General features: G+C 34.3%; 1 protein-coding gene across 1 annotated transcript in view; it reads left to right on the top strand.

The window, feature by feature from the left end:
- Positions 1–12,760, top strand: part of TTC21B (tetratricopeptide repeat domain 21B) — a 37,829-nt gene extending 25,069 nt beyond the window's left edge. Inside the window, exons 22-29 of the mRNA XM_021528595.2 lie at positions 228–309; positions 1,041–1,191; positions 1,588–1,749; positions 2,151–2,346; positions 3,965–4,189; positions 6,779–6,899; positions 9,169–9,236; positions 10,149–12,760. Coding sequence (XP_021384270.1) covers positions 228–309; positions 1,041–1,191; positions 1,588–1,749; positions 2,151–2,346; positions 3,965–4,189; positions 6,779–6,899; positions 9,169–9,236; positions 10,149–10,226 — 1,083 coding nt within the window. The 3' untranslated portion in view covers positions 10,227–12,760. The remainder of the gene's footprint in view (positions 1–227; positions 310–1,040; positions 1,192–1,587; positions 1,750–2,150; positions 2,347–3,964; positions 4,190–6,778; positions 6,900–9,168; positions 9,237–10,148) is intronic.
- The last annotated feature ends 597 nt before the right edge of the window (positions 12,761–13,357 follow it).

Raw genomic sequence — 13,357 nt, 5'->3', positions numbered from 1 at the left:
ATACTGTGTTTCTTTTCCAGAGAGTAATAAAAAGTCTGTGATTTTACTTCGTGTGCAGCTCTTGCAGCACTTTAAAGCTATAGTTTTAGCTTTCCACATAACCAGAGTTCATTGATGTTTTCTCTCAGTTCTACCCTAAACTGAGACAATTATTTATAATTTTTATTTTATGTTTTCACAATTTATAATACCTTGTTTTGTTTTCTCTAAATTGTTCAATACTGTAGATGATGGCTGATCTCATGTTCAGGAAGCAGGATTACGAACAAGCTGTTTTTTATTTCCAGCAGCTCCTGGAACGCAAGCCAGGTGAATATTTAGCAGTGATACTTTTAATTTGTTTTGCTATGTAGTTCTAACAAAATAGATTAATAAATAGCTGAATAAAAACTTTTTGCTTGATTAAAAAGAAAAGTTTTATTTATAATGTAATGGATACTAAAGCCAAAGACCATTACCGTTTATTAAAACATAAAGAAATTTTAGGGGAATGTGATAAACAATATTTCTTGTAGATGCAGTAATTTACTTTGCTGCAATGTAATGTGCTTAGTTTACCTTAAGCCAAATACTAATAAGGTGTTATTTACCTGTTCACTGTAAAGCACTTTCTTAAAAATGTCAAGTGCATGAACACAAAGGTAATATTTTATTAGAAGACTAATAAAGGAAACTTGTCTTGGACAGCAGTAAGTTTTTTTTAGCAATTTTTAAGTTGGGACCAGAGAGAAAGTTACTAAAATCTATTAAATTTTTTCCATGGACTATGAAATGGACTTTGAAAGAAGTAATGAGAGTGCAGCAAATGGTTTTGGGTGCTTTTGAAAATGAAATACAATTATACTTCTATAAAAACCTGTATAAAGATATTGCAAGTATCACTTGACATCTTTGTTCTTGTATCTGAGGTTACTGTGCAATATGCCTTATGTATTACTTCATATCTCATTTTTATATGTGAAAAAATCAAGGCAGGCTCATTATTTCTTATTCATATAGCAAATAAATAGAATTACAGTCTCCTAATTATTTTTAATTAGATAACTATGCAACCCTCTCTCGATTAATTGATCTGTTAAGAAGAGCCGGGAAATTAGAAGAAGTCCCAAGATTTCTTTCAATGGCTGAAAAACATTCTTCCCGAACAAAGCTTGAACCAGGATTTCACTACTGCAAAGGACTGTATCTTTGGTACTTGCAATTATTATTAAGATAAAATTTATTTGACTATGTAGTATGGATTTAAATTATTTCTTGTCATCCATTATAATTTAAAGGTGCTGAGTTGATTTAATTAAGGTGTCAGGATTTAAGGATATTTTCAATTTCTCTGAATATCTCAGGATGTTCTTCCAGGTTCAATAATGTAATTCTGTTTTTCTTCACATTTTGTAACTTGTCAGACTATTTTTAGTTTGCAAACACAAGATCCTTGCAATAGTATGTGTACTGTCCAAACCTTGAAATATCAGTGTGTGCAAATGGGTCATCTGTTCTTAAATACTTGGGTTTATTGGGATTTGGGTGGCATTTGGAACAAACAATTTTACTTGCCTGGCTTTAAGTACTTTAATTATACTTGTACAGGTACACAGGTGAACCAAACGATGCACTGCGGCATTTTAATAAAGCTCGAAAGGACAGTGACTGGGGGCAGAATGCAGTCTACAACATGATTGAAATTTGTTTGAACCCAGATAATGAAACTGTGGGTGGAGAAGTCTTTGAAAATCTCGATGCTGACATAGGGTAGGTGAATTAAATAAATATTGCTTGGGTTATTCTGTCATCTTGTCCTTCTGCTGCCCCTTGACAATATGCCTTAATTTAAATTGCTAGAACTTTGAGATCATCTAGTGCTTTGAGCATTCTGTGTTATTGTGAGAGGCCATTCTATACTGTATTAAGTGAATCTCAAGCAGAAAATGTAGAAGATACTCTCTGGAATGCTGGTCACTTGCAGTGTTACAATCAGCTTGTTGGGTTGGAATTGCTCTTGTTGAAGAAAATCAATGTAGAATGCCTATATACTGGAGCCATTTTTCTACAAAATGGCATGTCTTTAGCACAGGAGCAGTTCTAACTTGTAATTATTCTGGTCTTTATTAAAAAAATAAGCTTCTATGAATATTTTTTTTTCCTGCTAATAGTAATTCGACAGAGAAGCAGGAGTCCATGCAGTTGGCTGTAAGAACAGCAGGAAACCTGCTGAAGGAGCTTAAGCCTCAAACCATTCAGGGTCACATTCAGCTGCGAATCATGGAGAATTATTGTCTCATGGCAACCAAACAAAAATCAAGTGTTGAACAAGCACTGAACACTTTCACAGAAATAGTTGTGGCTGAGGTTAGTGACCTGTCTCATTTCCTCATTCTTCCCTTTCATACTTACTACATTGTTTTTAACTAGTCTTACAGTTCACATTCAGCAACAGTGGCACGTGTTAGTGCTATTTGCTCTAAGGATTATTCTCCTATCAAAGAATATTTTATACAAAATTTGAAAAAGGTATTTCTGAAATAACTATATTTTAGAAGTCTTTGGTTGAATTACAAATTTAGAACCCAACTAAATGCTGATATTGCTAGTTACTGAAATGTGAGTAGGCTGTTTGGTTGCTGGGCTTATTTTTGTAATTCTGAGGTTTGTTTATGATGTAAATCAAATGCAGTGCTTTCTGGCAATTTGACAGAATAAAAACTGCAGAACAAGATTATCTGTTGCATTAAAATTCATCCTTAGGTTATAAATCTTCAATATTTTTATAACTATTTGTAGTTATTATTTTTATGATTAATAATAGATATTCCTGTTACCAGTAGCTTTCAACAGGTGTAGAAAGATTTAGTCCATCAGAATGCTATAAAATATATAGGTCACTACTATTCTTTAATTGTGTGCTGAACTGCACCTTGGCTGAGGCAAGTGTATCAAGGCTGATCTCATGTGTAAGGCAGTTCTAGGAATCACAAACAGGGTTACAGGTCCCTCTGCCTCCAGTCTGGCTCAGAATTGATCTGAGACCCTGTGAAGGTGGCATCTCTTTCACATGGTGACAGTTCCACCAGGAAGAGTGTCACAGTTTATTGTTCCCTCTAGGGTTGCATAAGGATAGCGTTAATCTCTTCATATTTGTGAGGGTATTGATCCATGATAGCTGTGGCTATTGAGGGAGAAGGAGGATGAACTTATTATGTGGAAGAGAAGCTTTTGGTGGGATTTGTTTTATTCAATGCACTATGACAAATGTATTTACAGCACAACCTTAGAAAGAGATGCAAAGGCAGAATACCAACAGTGAGTCAGGAGCAATGAGAAGGAGAAAGAAGCATTTCAGTTAGCTCCTAATACAACCACCCTCTCTGCATGTAGGAGTTGCAGTTGCAAGATGTGAGCCCCCTTCTCATCCTTTCCTAATGAAGGCAGGATGTCAAAAACTGCACTTGTGCCAGGAGTTCTTATTGCTTGCTTTTGAGGCTCTTGCCTGGAATGATGGCTTTTAAGAATCCTGTTTGTTTATATAAAGCTTGGATGCATACAGTTTAGACATTAAATTTTTTGGAGCTGTACACCTAATAAAAGGAATCAGACTCCCTTTCACTCATATTTGACAGGCACTTCTTTAAGTGAAAAATACCATTTTTATTGTAACTTCCAAGTGACTCCAGTTTTTATCTGAAGTGTTTATTTGTGTATAAAAAGTATAGCTCTTAGTGGTTTCTGATTTTTTTTCTTGTGAGATAAAATACCTGTGGATTTTTTTACCATTTCTTGTGCTTTTTGGTTATCATGACTACAGAAATAATTGTAGCACTAGTGCAAAACATGTCTGTAAGATTAGATACTCTATTTGCTGAGATTTAACTTTTAGTTTAGTTTTTAGATACCTGATGAAAGTCTTAATTAAAAAAAAAAAAATCAAAATGAAAAAAGCATCAAGCAGTCACTGTACTTTTTACTGCAGAAGGATCATATACCAGCACTTTTGGGAATGGCCACAGCCTACATGATCTTAAAACAGACTCCACGAGCCAGAAATCAGTTAAAACGGATTTCCAAAATGAGCTGGAATCCCATTGATGCAGAGGATTTTGAAAAGAGTTGGCTTCTGCTTGCAGATATATATATTCAGTCTGCAAAATACGATATGGCAGGTGAACTTCTAAGACGATGCCTTCGTTATAACAGGGTAAGTCAGTGCACGTTGAAAGTAACCTTAGAACCTCTCTATTTTAATTCATCAAAATGTTTACTTTTCCTCTGAAACAGAGTTTTGAAATGTATTTATTTATTCATTTGCCTGGTGTTTCACTTACTAAGGAGAAATAGACCAAAACAAGACAGGAAACCAGCAACTTCACACTGGAGGGTAGTAAACAAACCTGTGAGTGCTGCTTAGTAATTTTTGTTCATGTTCTGTAGTAACTTCTGCAAGTTTCAGCTGAAGGGAATCTAAAAGCTTGGAGTGTTTATGAAATGTCAGAGATGTATTTTACAGAGTCTCACAAAACTGATGAAGAAAGATGTGGCTGTGTAAATATTGGAGATGTGCTCCATTTACTGAGATTCTGTCTTCATATTTTATGTTTCTAAACATTTATGATTGTAAGCCTGATACAGTGCAGGATTATTTTTTTTAAATGCTGGTATTAGTCTTTTTCTGTGTCAATACTGTCTGGTAGATTGTCAGGGGACAAGGTCTAATGTGTTCTTTACCTCAGGGTTCCTGAGCAGGCAAACTGCACAATACTGTGCTTTGACTATGGGAACAAGCACAGATCTTAGCTTCTGCTTATTTTTCATTTTGATCAGCAAAAAGCTGATTATGTTCTTCTAGCTTGACTTTCCTTCATGTGGGGCAGTCCAGTAGGCTTGGTGTTCCATACACATTGTGCTGCAGGTTCAGGGTACTGTTTATAGACCACAGATGTGGTTTAGAAAAGGACATGATGCTTATAATTTTTTTTATTAATTCATTGGTATAGAAGGTAAGGTTCATTATTCAGTCACATTTTAGCAGCTTCTGAGAGAAATGTTTTTTGAACACTTTATTTCTAAACATAAAATTGAGAGACAGCTACAACTGTTTTTTGTATAGTGCTATTATGTACTTCTGCAGAGAGGCCTCTTTAAAATAGGGTATGTTCAGAGTCAAAATCCATACAGTTGGAAGATAGACACAAGTCATCTCCCAAAACAAGAATTATATTGAAATAGATGGTCTGTGAGCAGGTGTGTACCATGAATGCTGCTTTATTGTGGAAATTACCAAGTAATTGGTAATTTCCTAAAAACATAGCCTACCAAGTAATTTGTTTTCTTATAAAAGTTTGGGACCCATGAAGGACTTAGATAAACAGGCTCTGCTTATTGCAAGAAGGATGGCAGATTAGAAGTGTGTATATCTGGCTCCTTGCAATGCAGCACAGGAAAGAGAGGAACTTCTCTCCAACTTGCATGCAAAGCTGGTAAGCAGGAATTGTGCTATACTAAGAGATTTTAAATGGTTTACATCTTAACATATCTTGCCAATCCACAAGACAGTATTTTATGTGGTATTCTCCAAATTGGAAGACTTCATTGGATTGAGAAAACATGTTACAGTGATTTGTTAGTTTTTCTGTTAGTTTAACAGAATTGAATGACATATATATATATATATACAACTTAAGTAAATATGTTGAGTGAAAATTTCATAAAAGCCTAGTGTAATTTAATGAGGATTTTTTTTTTATTTTAAAAGACTTAGGCTTGGTTAGTAAGATCCCAGCAAACAGAGTGTTTCTGTGAAATTGAGGATTCTTACTGATTACTCCTCTTGGTTTTGAACTTTTGTTTATCACAAATGAGAGGGAAAGTATATTTTTATCCTCAACTTTCAAGCATTCCCATATTGATTCCACTGTGCTGTGATTTGAAAGATTTTTATCAGTAGATTTTGAGAGCCTAATTCGAAGTAGTAAATTTTAAGGTGGAAGGTAATTTATATACCAATATTGCTTTGCACTGGCTTTGCAGACAAGGTGCATATGTTTTTCTCCTGAATATGTTTTACCTGTTGGCAGCATGATAATATAAACTGTTCATTGTAAGGGCATACAGTAGTTAGGTTTTTTATAAATTATTTTCCTGCTTTACGTACTAAATGTAAGATTTCTGCATTAATTACTGTATCTTTTATATGAAGTTTTATTATGGAGTTAGATGGATTTATATGTGTGTATAATATAAGCAAGGCTAGTATTTTCAACTAGTCCTTAATCGTTTTTTTGGAACCTGCTTTTCATATGCCTGTGACTTGCCACTTGGATTCATAAGAAATGAAATACTTAATGGTTGATTTTTCTCTTTAGGTTACTTATGACTGTCTTTAAGCTTTAATTGGAAAATAGTAATGTTAAACCCTTTTCAAAAACAAAGCTATGAACATACTTCATTAAGAAAAAATCCAAACAATATTTGTGGAAGCTACAACACCAGACTTGAAAAGCATCTGTACGGGGTTATTATTAACTGAGAGAGATACCTGTTTTTGCAGGAGTCGTTGCAGTGGCCTCTGTGATGAACTCTGTACTTGACCTGGTGTAGAGCATAATTCCATATGACTTCCATGTAACAGATACTTTAAATCAAGACTATTGTGTCATCAAAGTTAGGACAAGTATCGCTTGTGATTTCCAGTTGTATGGATTTGGAGTATTTTAGCAGTTAAGTTGTCAATATTATTACATGCAAGCTTATCTAAATACAATTTTGAATCAATATTTATATTTTGCAGTCATGCTGCAAGGCTTATGAATACATGGGATACATAATGGAAAAGGAACAGGCATATAAGGATGCAGCAATAAATTATGAGATGGCCTGGAAATATGGAAACCAGACGAATCCAACAGTAGGCATGTATATCAAACCTATAAAGTATGATTTTAGGTACTATGAAACAACTACCTTTCACTGGAAAGACTGTTTTTAATTTTCCATAGAAATAAAGTATCACTGGTTTTCCTCACATAAATCCACAAATGTTTTAAGGTGTACTGAATGTGGAAAGTCCCCATGGCGAGAGGTAGCAGCTTTATGATACTTCAGAAGTTTCTGCTTACTGTTTTAGTACAAGGTTAGATTTGAAACAGTTTTACTTGGCTGTTTGTCAACAATTTTCTCTGTATTTAAGTTCTAACTTTAATAATTATTTATAATAATCTGCTATATACTGTTTGTAGTAGAGAATTTTTATAATTACATACACATATATATGTATATGATGGTGCCAGGTCACAGATTTGTTTATTTCATTTTTTATTCAGATTATCTATATTGATCAGGTTTTATGTACATTGAGTGAGGATTTAAAAAATAAATTATTTTAAATGTCTTTAATTATATCAATTTTAAAAAAGATGGCCAACTGAAAACTTGAGGCACTAGTAAAGTTCCAGTTTGGATAATAAATTTAAATTTTCACTAAATCATCATAGTTTAAATGTAGGAACCATTTTGTGAAAAGGATACATAGGATAAAATGTTGTTTTCTTACTCAACACCTAGAATCTGTCCATAGGACCCAAGGCCAGTGATTGACACAAATTCTCTTCCAGGTTTTGGGATGTGTTTATTGCCTCTTGGGAATACATTCAACTTCTAGTCTTTAATCTGTGCTTTCTTTGTGGCCTGTTGTTTTTTTTTTAGTGTTCAGATGAGACAGTCTTTGGCATCAGCTGAAAAACCAGTATTTTTTAAAAAAATAATTTAACTGTTATGTGCCTGAACTGCCAAACGTTTTGTTTCTTTACCTCTAACTGCAGTGGTTTGGTTCAAGGTTTTATCTAATACAATCTGTAGATAAAGTAGTACTTTATTAATGGGACTAAATGTTTGTGGGTTAGCTCCTGCTTTTATAATATAGTTCTGAAAATGAGTATTAATGGATGGATTACCAAAACTGAATGTGCTGTGAGTTATATGTACTGTCAGTCAAAAAATTAGGAGGATCAAACCAGAGGAAGGTTTGTACAAAAACAGAAATAAAAATGACTGATAGAAATCTTGACTATAGGTTAAATGGAAAAATCTCTATATATCTGAGTTCAGGTGCAGTAATTTTTACTAGATATTCCTGTTCTTGTAGACTAAGCCATGGTGGTTGTTGCTAAAATATTGCAGTTGTTAATCAAATGAAATATATTTAGAAAGAACTTTCAATAGCAAAGAGATCAAGACTTTTTATTTTTAAACACTCTGGAGACTGGTAATTCAACAAATTGCAAAACTTTTTTATGTCTAGATAGGAGATGTAGATGTCGAGATTTCCTTACTGAAATCAGACTGTGAAATAATCTTGCATACAAAAGCAAGTCCAATACTGAAGGTACTTGTGCACTTGTTTCTAGCTTTGCATTGCAGCGTAGTGAGGATTGTCATACATTAGAACAAAAATGGTTAAAGCAGCAAATTTCCATCTGGCGAGTAAAGCCATACGAACTGGTATCATACCCTGTATTTTCTAGTGAGGCTAAGCTTAAAAATGAAAGATTTAAAATTTCAAATTTTGGAAATTGCATGCTTATAATGTTTTGGTTTTTTTTTTTCCCAGGCCTGTTTTCTGTCCAGGCTGATATACTTAAGCTTTACCTCTTAGGTTGCAAATATCAGCCTGGCATGTTGCTATGCAACTCAGCTATTCCATGTGACTTTTTATATCATTGGTCTGCTGACAGTGGTACTGAATAGCATTTTAATTCCCTAGTTAGTTGTCCCTTTTTTTTTTAACTTTTTTCCCTTAATAATGGGATTACCTTTACAGAGGGTCAGTGTATTGCTGGCCACAGTGAGAAACTCTGTGGGATACCATGGTAATTGAAAAAATGCAGCCATTATTTATTCTCTCTAGTAGCACGTGCTCTCCAGAATAATGTCTCCTTTTGATTCAGACATAGCTATCAGTGTGTCAAGGACTTTTATTTACTACTTGAAGTGACTTTCAGTAGAAAATTTGATCATTTCCAGGCTTATATGAGACAACAGTAGAAAAAAAAAATATTAACTTCAGAAACACATGGTGACCCAAAATAAATTCAAATGTGATATTTTTGTTATTCAATACAGAAACTGAAATTAATTGTTGCTTTTTCTCTCCACCCTCTCCCCTCACCCCTTTAATTACAGGCTACAGGCTGGCTTTCAATTACCTGAAAGGGAAGAGATATGTTGATGCAATTGATGTTTGCCATAAGGTAGAATTTGTGTTCAGTACTCCGTCTCCTGTAGCAACATTTTTTACATAATGGCCCTTCTTTTTGTTTGAGTTTACATTTCTAAAATACATAGCTTAATGTCAAAAAAGTGCCCTATCTAAAAAGTTAAATATCCTCTTCATAATCTGCTGTCTGGAGCCCCATGGAATCAATAAATAAAAGTGACTGGCTGTTGATGTGAAGGGATATTCCAATGGCACCGCCTTCTTTTGGCCATGCAGTTGCAACTTGGTGAACCCATACAGAAGTACAGGTGAAAAAATTTATCAAATTAAATATTAGTATCAGAAGACACTATTAGAAAGTAACTTGAGGTATTATCTTTGTATGGTGCAAATATAAGCAGAACGAATGCAGAGTAAGAGGACGGGCTACTGTTAAAGAAGCAGAGGGAATATTATGAATTAATAATTATTCATATTAATAATAAAATCAATTAAATTTCTCTTTTTCTGAGAAATAAAGATAATCAGGAAGAACAAAATTAATGGAAGTGTAAAAGAGAAGAGGGAACTGAAGGAGAGAAGATGGAGTAGGTAGAATATGCTAAGAAAGAACCATGGGAGTGAAGACAAAGGCAGTTCATCACTGCAGAGAAAGTAGGCTTAAAACCTCAGTAATGTCTCCAGAGGTGCCTTCTGATTCATGCATTTCATGCTTTAGCCCTTAACCCCCATATCTTTTGCACCAAGCTGAAAGGACAGTGGAAATGAAACTAAGTGTCTTTGATAGAGGTGGTTTTGACTTGCATGTGTGGTGGTCTCTATCCACAATTAAATATTTGTGCATTCTTAAAACAAACTTGTTGTTATTTTAGTTTTAAAACATGTAAGCTCAGTGATGAGAGGGATTACCAACTCAGAACTTTTGGGTTGTATTGTCTTTTGACAGGTCCTTAAAGTACATCCAAACTATCCGAAGATCAGGAAGGAAATACTGGACAAGGCCCGTGCATGTCTAAGAAACTGAATTATTTTTTGTATGACTCCTGGAGTTCTGTTAACCAGACTTTGGAAACTATGAATGAAATACTGCAGTGGCAGAGACCACATCAGCAAAAAAATACTGTGGATATGATGAATTTAACTATATTCAAGATCTGGGTTATTTTTATGAAAAATCTGCAACCCTGAAAGAAATTTTATTTGTTCTCATTCAGGATGGAATACCACTCCCACATGTGTTATGTAAAGTGTCATCCAAACAAAGTGTTATTAGCATTATAAAAACGTTTTAAACATATAACTCAATATTTTGTTGTGTTTATTTGAAATAACACTAAAACAACAGCCTGTCTTATCTACTGGAGGTGCATTGTTAAGATGCGGGATTTTAGTTCATGTAAACCATTAATAATTATTAATGTAATTATAATCATGTAAACCACATAATTACAGTGTAATCTTTATTCATACAGGTGCATTTCTAAATTATGAGAGAGTTTTATTTCTACATATATTAAAACATGCTTTACTTTTTAAAAAATCCTGAAAACAAACAGCTGTGTGCATTGTTCTCAATTAAATTTACATTTTGAAATGAAAATATAACAGTTAAAATACTGAGTAAAGACTTTCATAGACCCTGCAGCTCTTAGACAGAATTTACTTTCTGCTCATGCTATTATCCACCTGTCAGATTTCCATGAAGAGAATTGTTCTTAATTTATAATGGCTGGTCTTTCAACACTGTATGTTAGGCAAAACAGTCATAAGCAGAAGCTGGCACTCATTTTGTTTGATCTGTATAAAACATCTTTTTAGGGAAATAACTGTTATTACATCTTGTCTCACATACAGAATACACCTGTGAATCTTTAAGGGAGCAGTAGCATGTCATGAATGAGTGAAAGGAAGGAGAAAGATCAGGTTTCTTTTCACTTACGCAGAATTTTTGAAAAAAACCTGTTGCACTGCTGTATTTGGTTTTCAAACAGCACTTGATGTTGTATGTGTCTTACTAGAAAAGTAATGTTTTGGCATGAGAAGAGAATTCTTAATGGTAGCGATTAAGTTTATATATTTTATAAGCAATTTGAGTTTTTAGCTTTTCCTTTTGACATTTTTTAAAGTCACTTTCAGTTTGACTTGGGTTTCTTTTTAGGATAACTCAGTGTTAAGGCTACCAAAGGGAGCCTGTTTGCTGTTGTATCTAATCTTGCTTATCAGTAACTGGGTGCTGTATATTGGGGAATTTTTAGCCTTGTTTTGTGAATACATTGAGGGGCATCACTTTGGCAGTGATGCTGCCTGCTGGTGGTTGGTAGGTCCTGCATTCCAGTAACTTTGGAGCTGTTGTTCAGCTCCAAAGATTTGGAGCTCTTCAGCTGCAAGATTTGTGTGGATATTATAATGGAGAAGAGAATCAAGTAAGTGGCCTCTTCTTCTCTAGGGGTCCTTGAAACTCATGGTGTGGCTTTGTCCCCTTCTGTTAGAGCACTGTCAGTCAGTTGTATGTGATTGTATCAGACACAATGCAAGCCTCCTGTTTCTTAAATTTAAGTTTTGCAGCATGACAGAGCTCAGAGAAGATTTAGTAGACTAGGAAAAAATTGATGATATGGGAGTGAATGAGGAACATGGAAAGATCTGGAGAATGCTGAGGGAGGGGGAACTCTGACAGGTGGGCTTGGGGGGTCAGTAGGCTATAAATTCTTAAACTATGTTCATTGGGGTTTTTTCACTATTAATAGGTACTTATTGAGGCAGCTTCTAATAAAACAACATTTCTTTGTACACAGCCTTTTTCATGAAGGATCAATGTGTTGTTACTTCCTGGATAGCATAGAAATAATATTTAGCTGAACTTCAGAATAAAAATAAGTGCAAGATGTCTTCAGAAATGTCAAGACATCTTCATCTGACTTGCTTTTCTCATAAGATGGACATTAGCCTTTCATAAGGTGGGTGTGACAGAATAAGTCATGATAAGAGTAAGATACAGAAACTGGGTGATAGAAATTGAAGTGAGACTTCAGGCTTTCTGTGGCGTACTTTTGGTGAAGAGTTTTATGTATACGCCATGCAGGTAAGATTCCTTGTCAGCCATCTAGGCACTGGTGCCTTTGTATCTATGAGGCTTTTAAAATAGGAGTACAAATGAGACGTGTCTTTGGATTTCAGTTTTTTAAAAAAGGCTCTAAGTAGTCAGAAAAAATCTTGCTTTAATGTAATATTCTCAGTAGAAATAAATGTCCTTTCTATATCCCTTTTGGTTTATATAAGCCAATTTAAGTTTTCCTGTGCTTATTTTCTTTTTACTTTTTTTATTTTTTCTGCAGAAGATTTGATGTCATATCTCTCTGCTTTTACTGTTTCTTACTTTAAAAATGCATGTTCTGGTAGTTTGGTGGGGCTCCTTAATAAGTGGGTTTGAATGGAACAGACTTCTGGGATGGAGGGGAGTCAGTAATGCTAATTTCAAAGCCCTGCACTCTTCAGTGTGATGTTGCTTAGCAACCCATCTTCCAGTTTTGCCTTTGATGAATAAAAGAGGAGAGTGAAGCTGTGTTTTCTATTGATTCATTCACTGGAACTGAAAATCTAAGCATCTTGTAGCTATAGCAACATAAGCCATAGGTGTCTCTTCTCTCTTGTCCCCTTTTCATCTGCAGGTACAGAATACCTAGAATATCTTTCAGAGGAGATTAAACGATTTTTGGTAACACTGCTAAATACTATTTTCTGGTTTCATTTGCAACCAGAAAATAGGGGTTTTTTTATTTGTAGAATATTATTAATTTTTTTATTTGTAGAATGCTAAAAAGATGGTCTAGAAAGTATCATTTGGCAAAAATAATTAGTATCAATAACTAAAAATAACTAAACTAGTAAGATTCTTAACAAAAATAGAGTGGAAAGAATTTGAAGCCCATTTCTGGGCTAGGTTTGACTATTGCAAATAATTTCTCAAATACGGCTACAGCAATTTTTAGAAAGGCTATAGACTTGCTAAAATCAGGCAGCCCTAGTTTAGTAACCTAAAATTTAATCTTGTTATTCATTAAATGAGTGAGTAGTTTTATAAGCATACTTTAAACAGAGCTTATAATGTTAAGACAATTTGCTGAAGATTTTCTTTGAAAAGTGACATTTCAGCAA

Source organism: Lonchura striata, chromosome 8 (genome assembly GCF_046129695.1).
Source record: "Lonchura striata isolate bLonStr1 chromosome 8, bLonStr1.mat, whole genome shotgun sequence".
Classification (NCBI taxonomy): Eukaryota; Metazoa; Chordata; class Aves; order Passeriformes; family Estrildidae; genus Lonchura; species Lonchura striata.
Note: the sequence above shows the minus strand (reverse complement) of the source record. Positions and strands in the feature narration are given on the sequence as shown.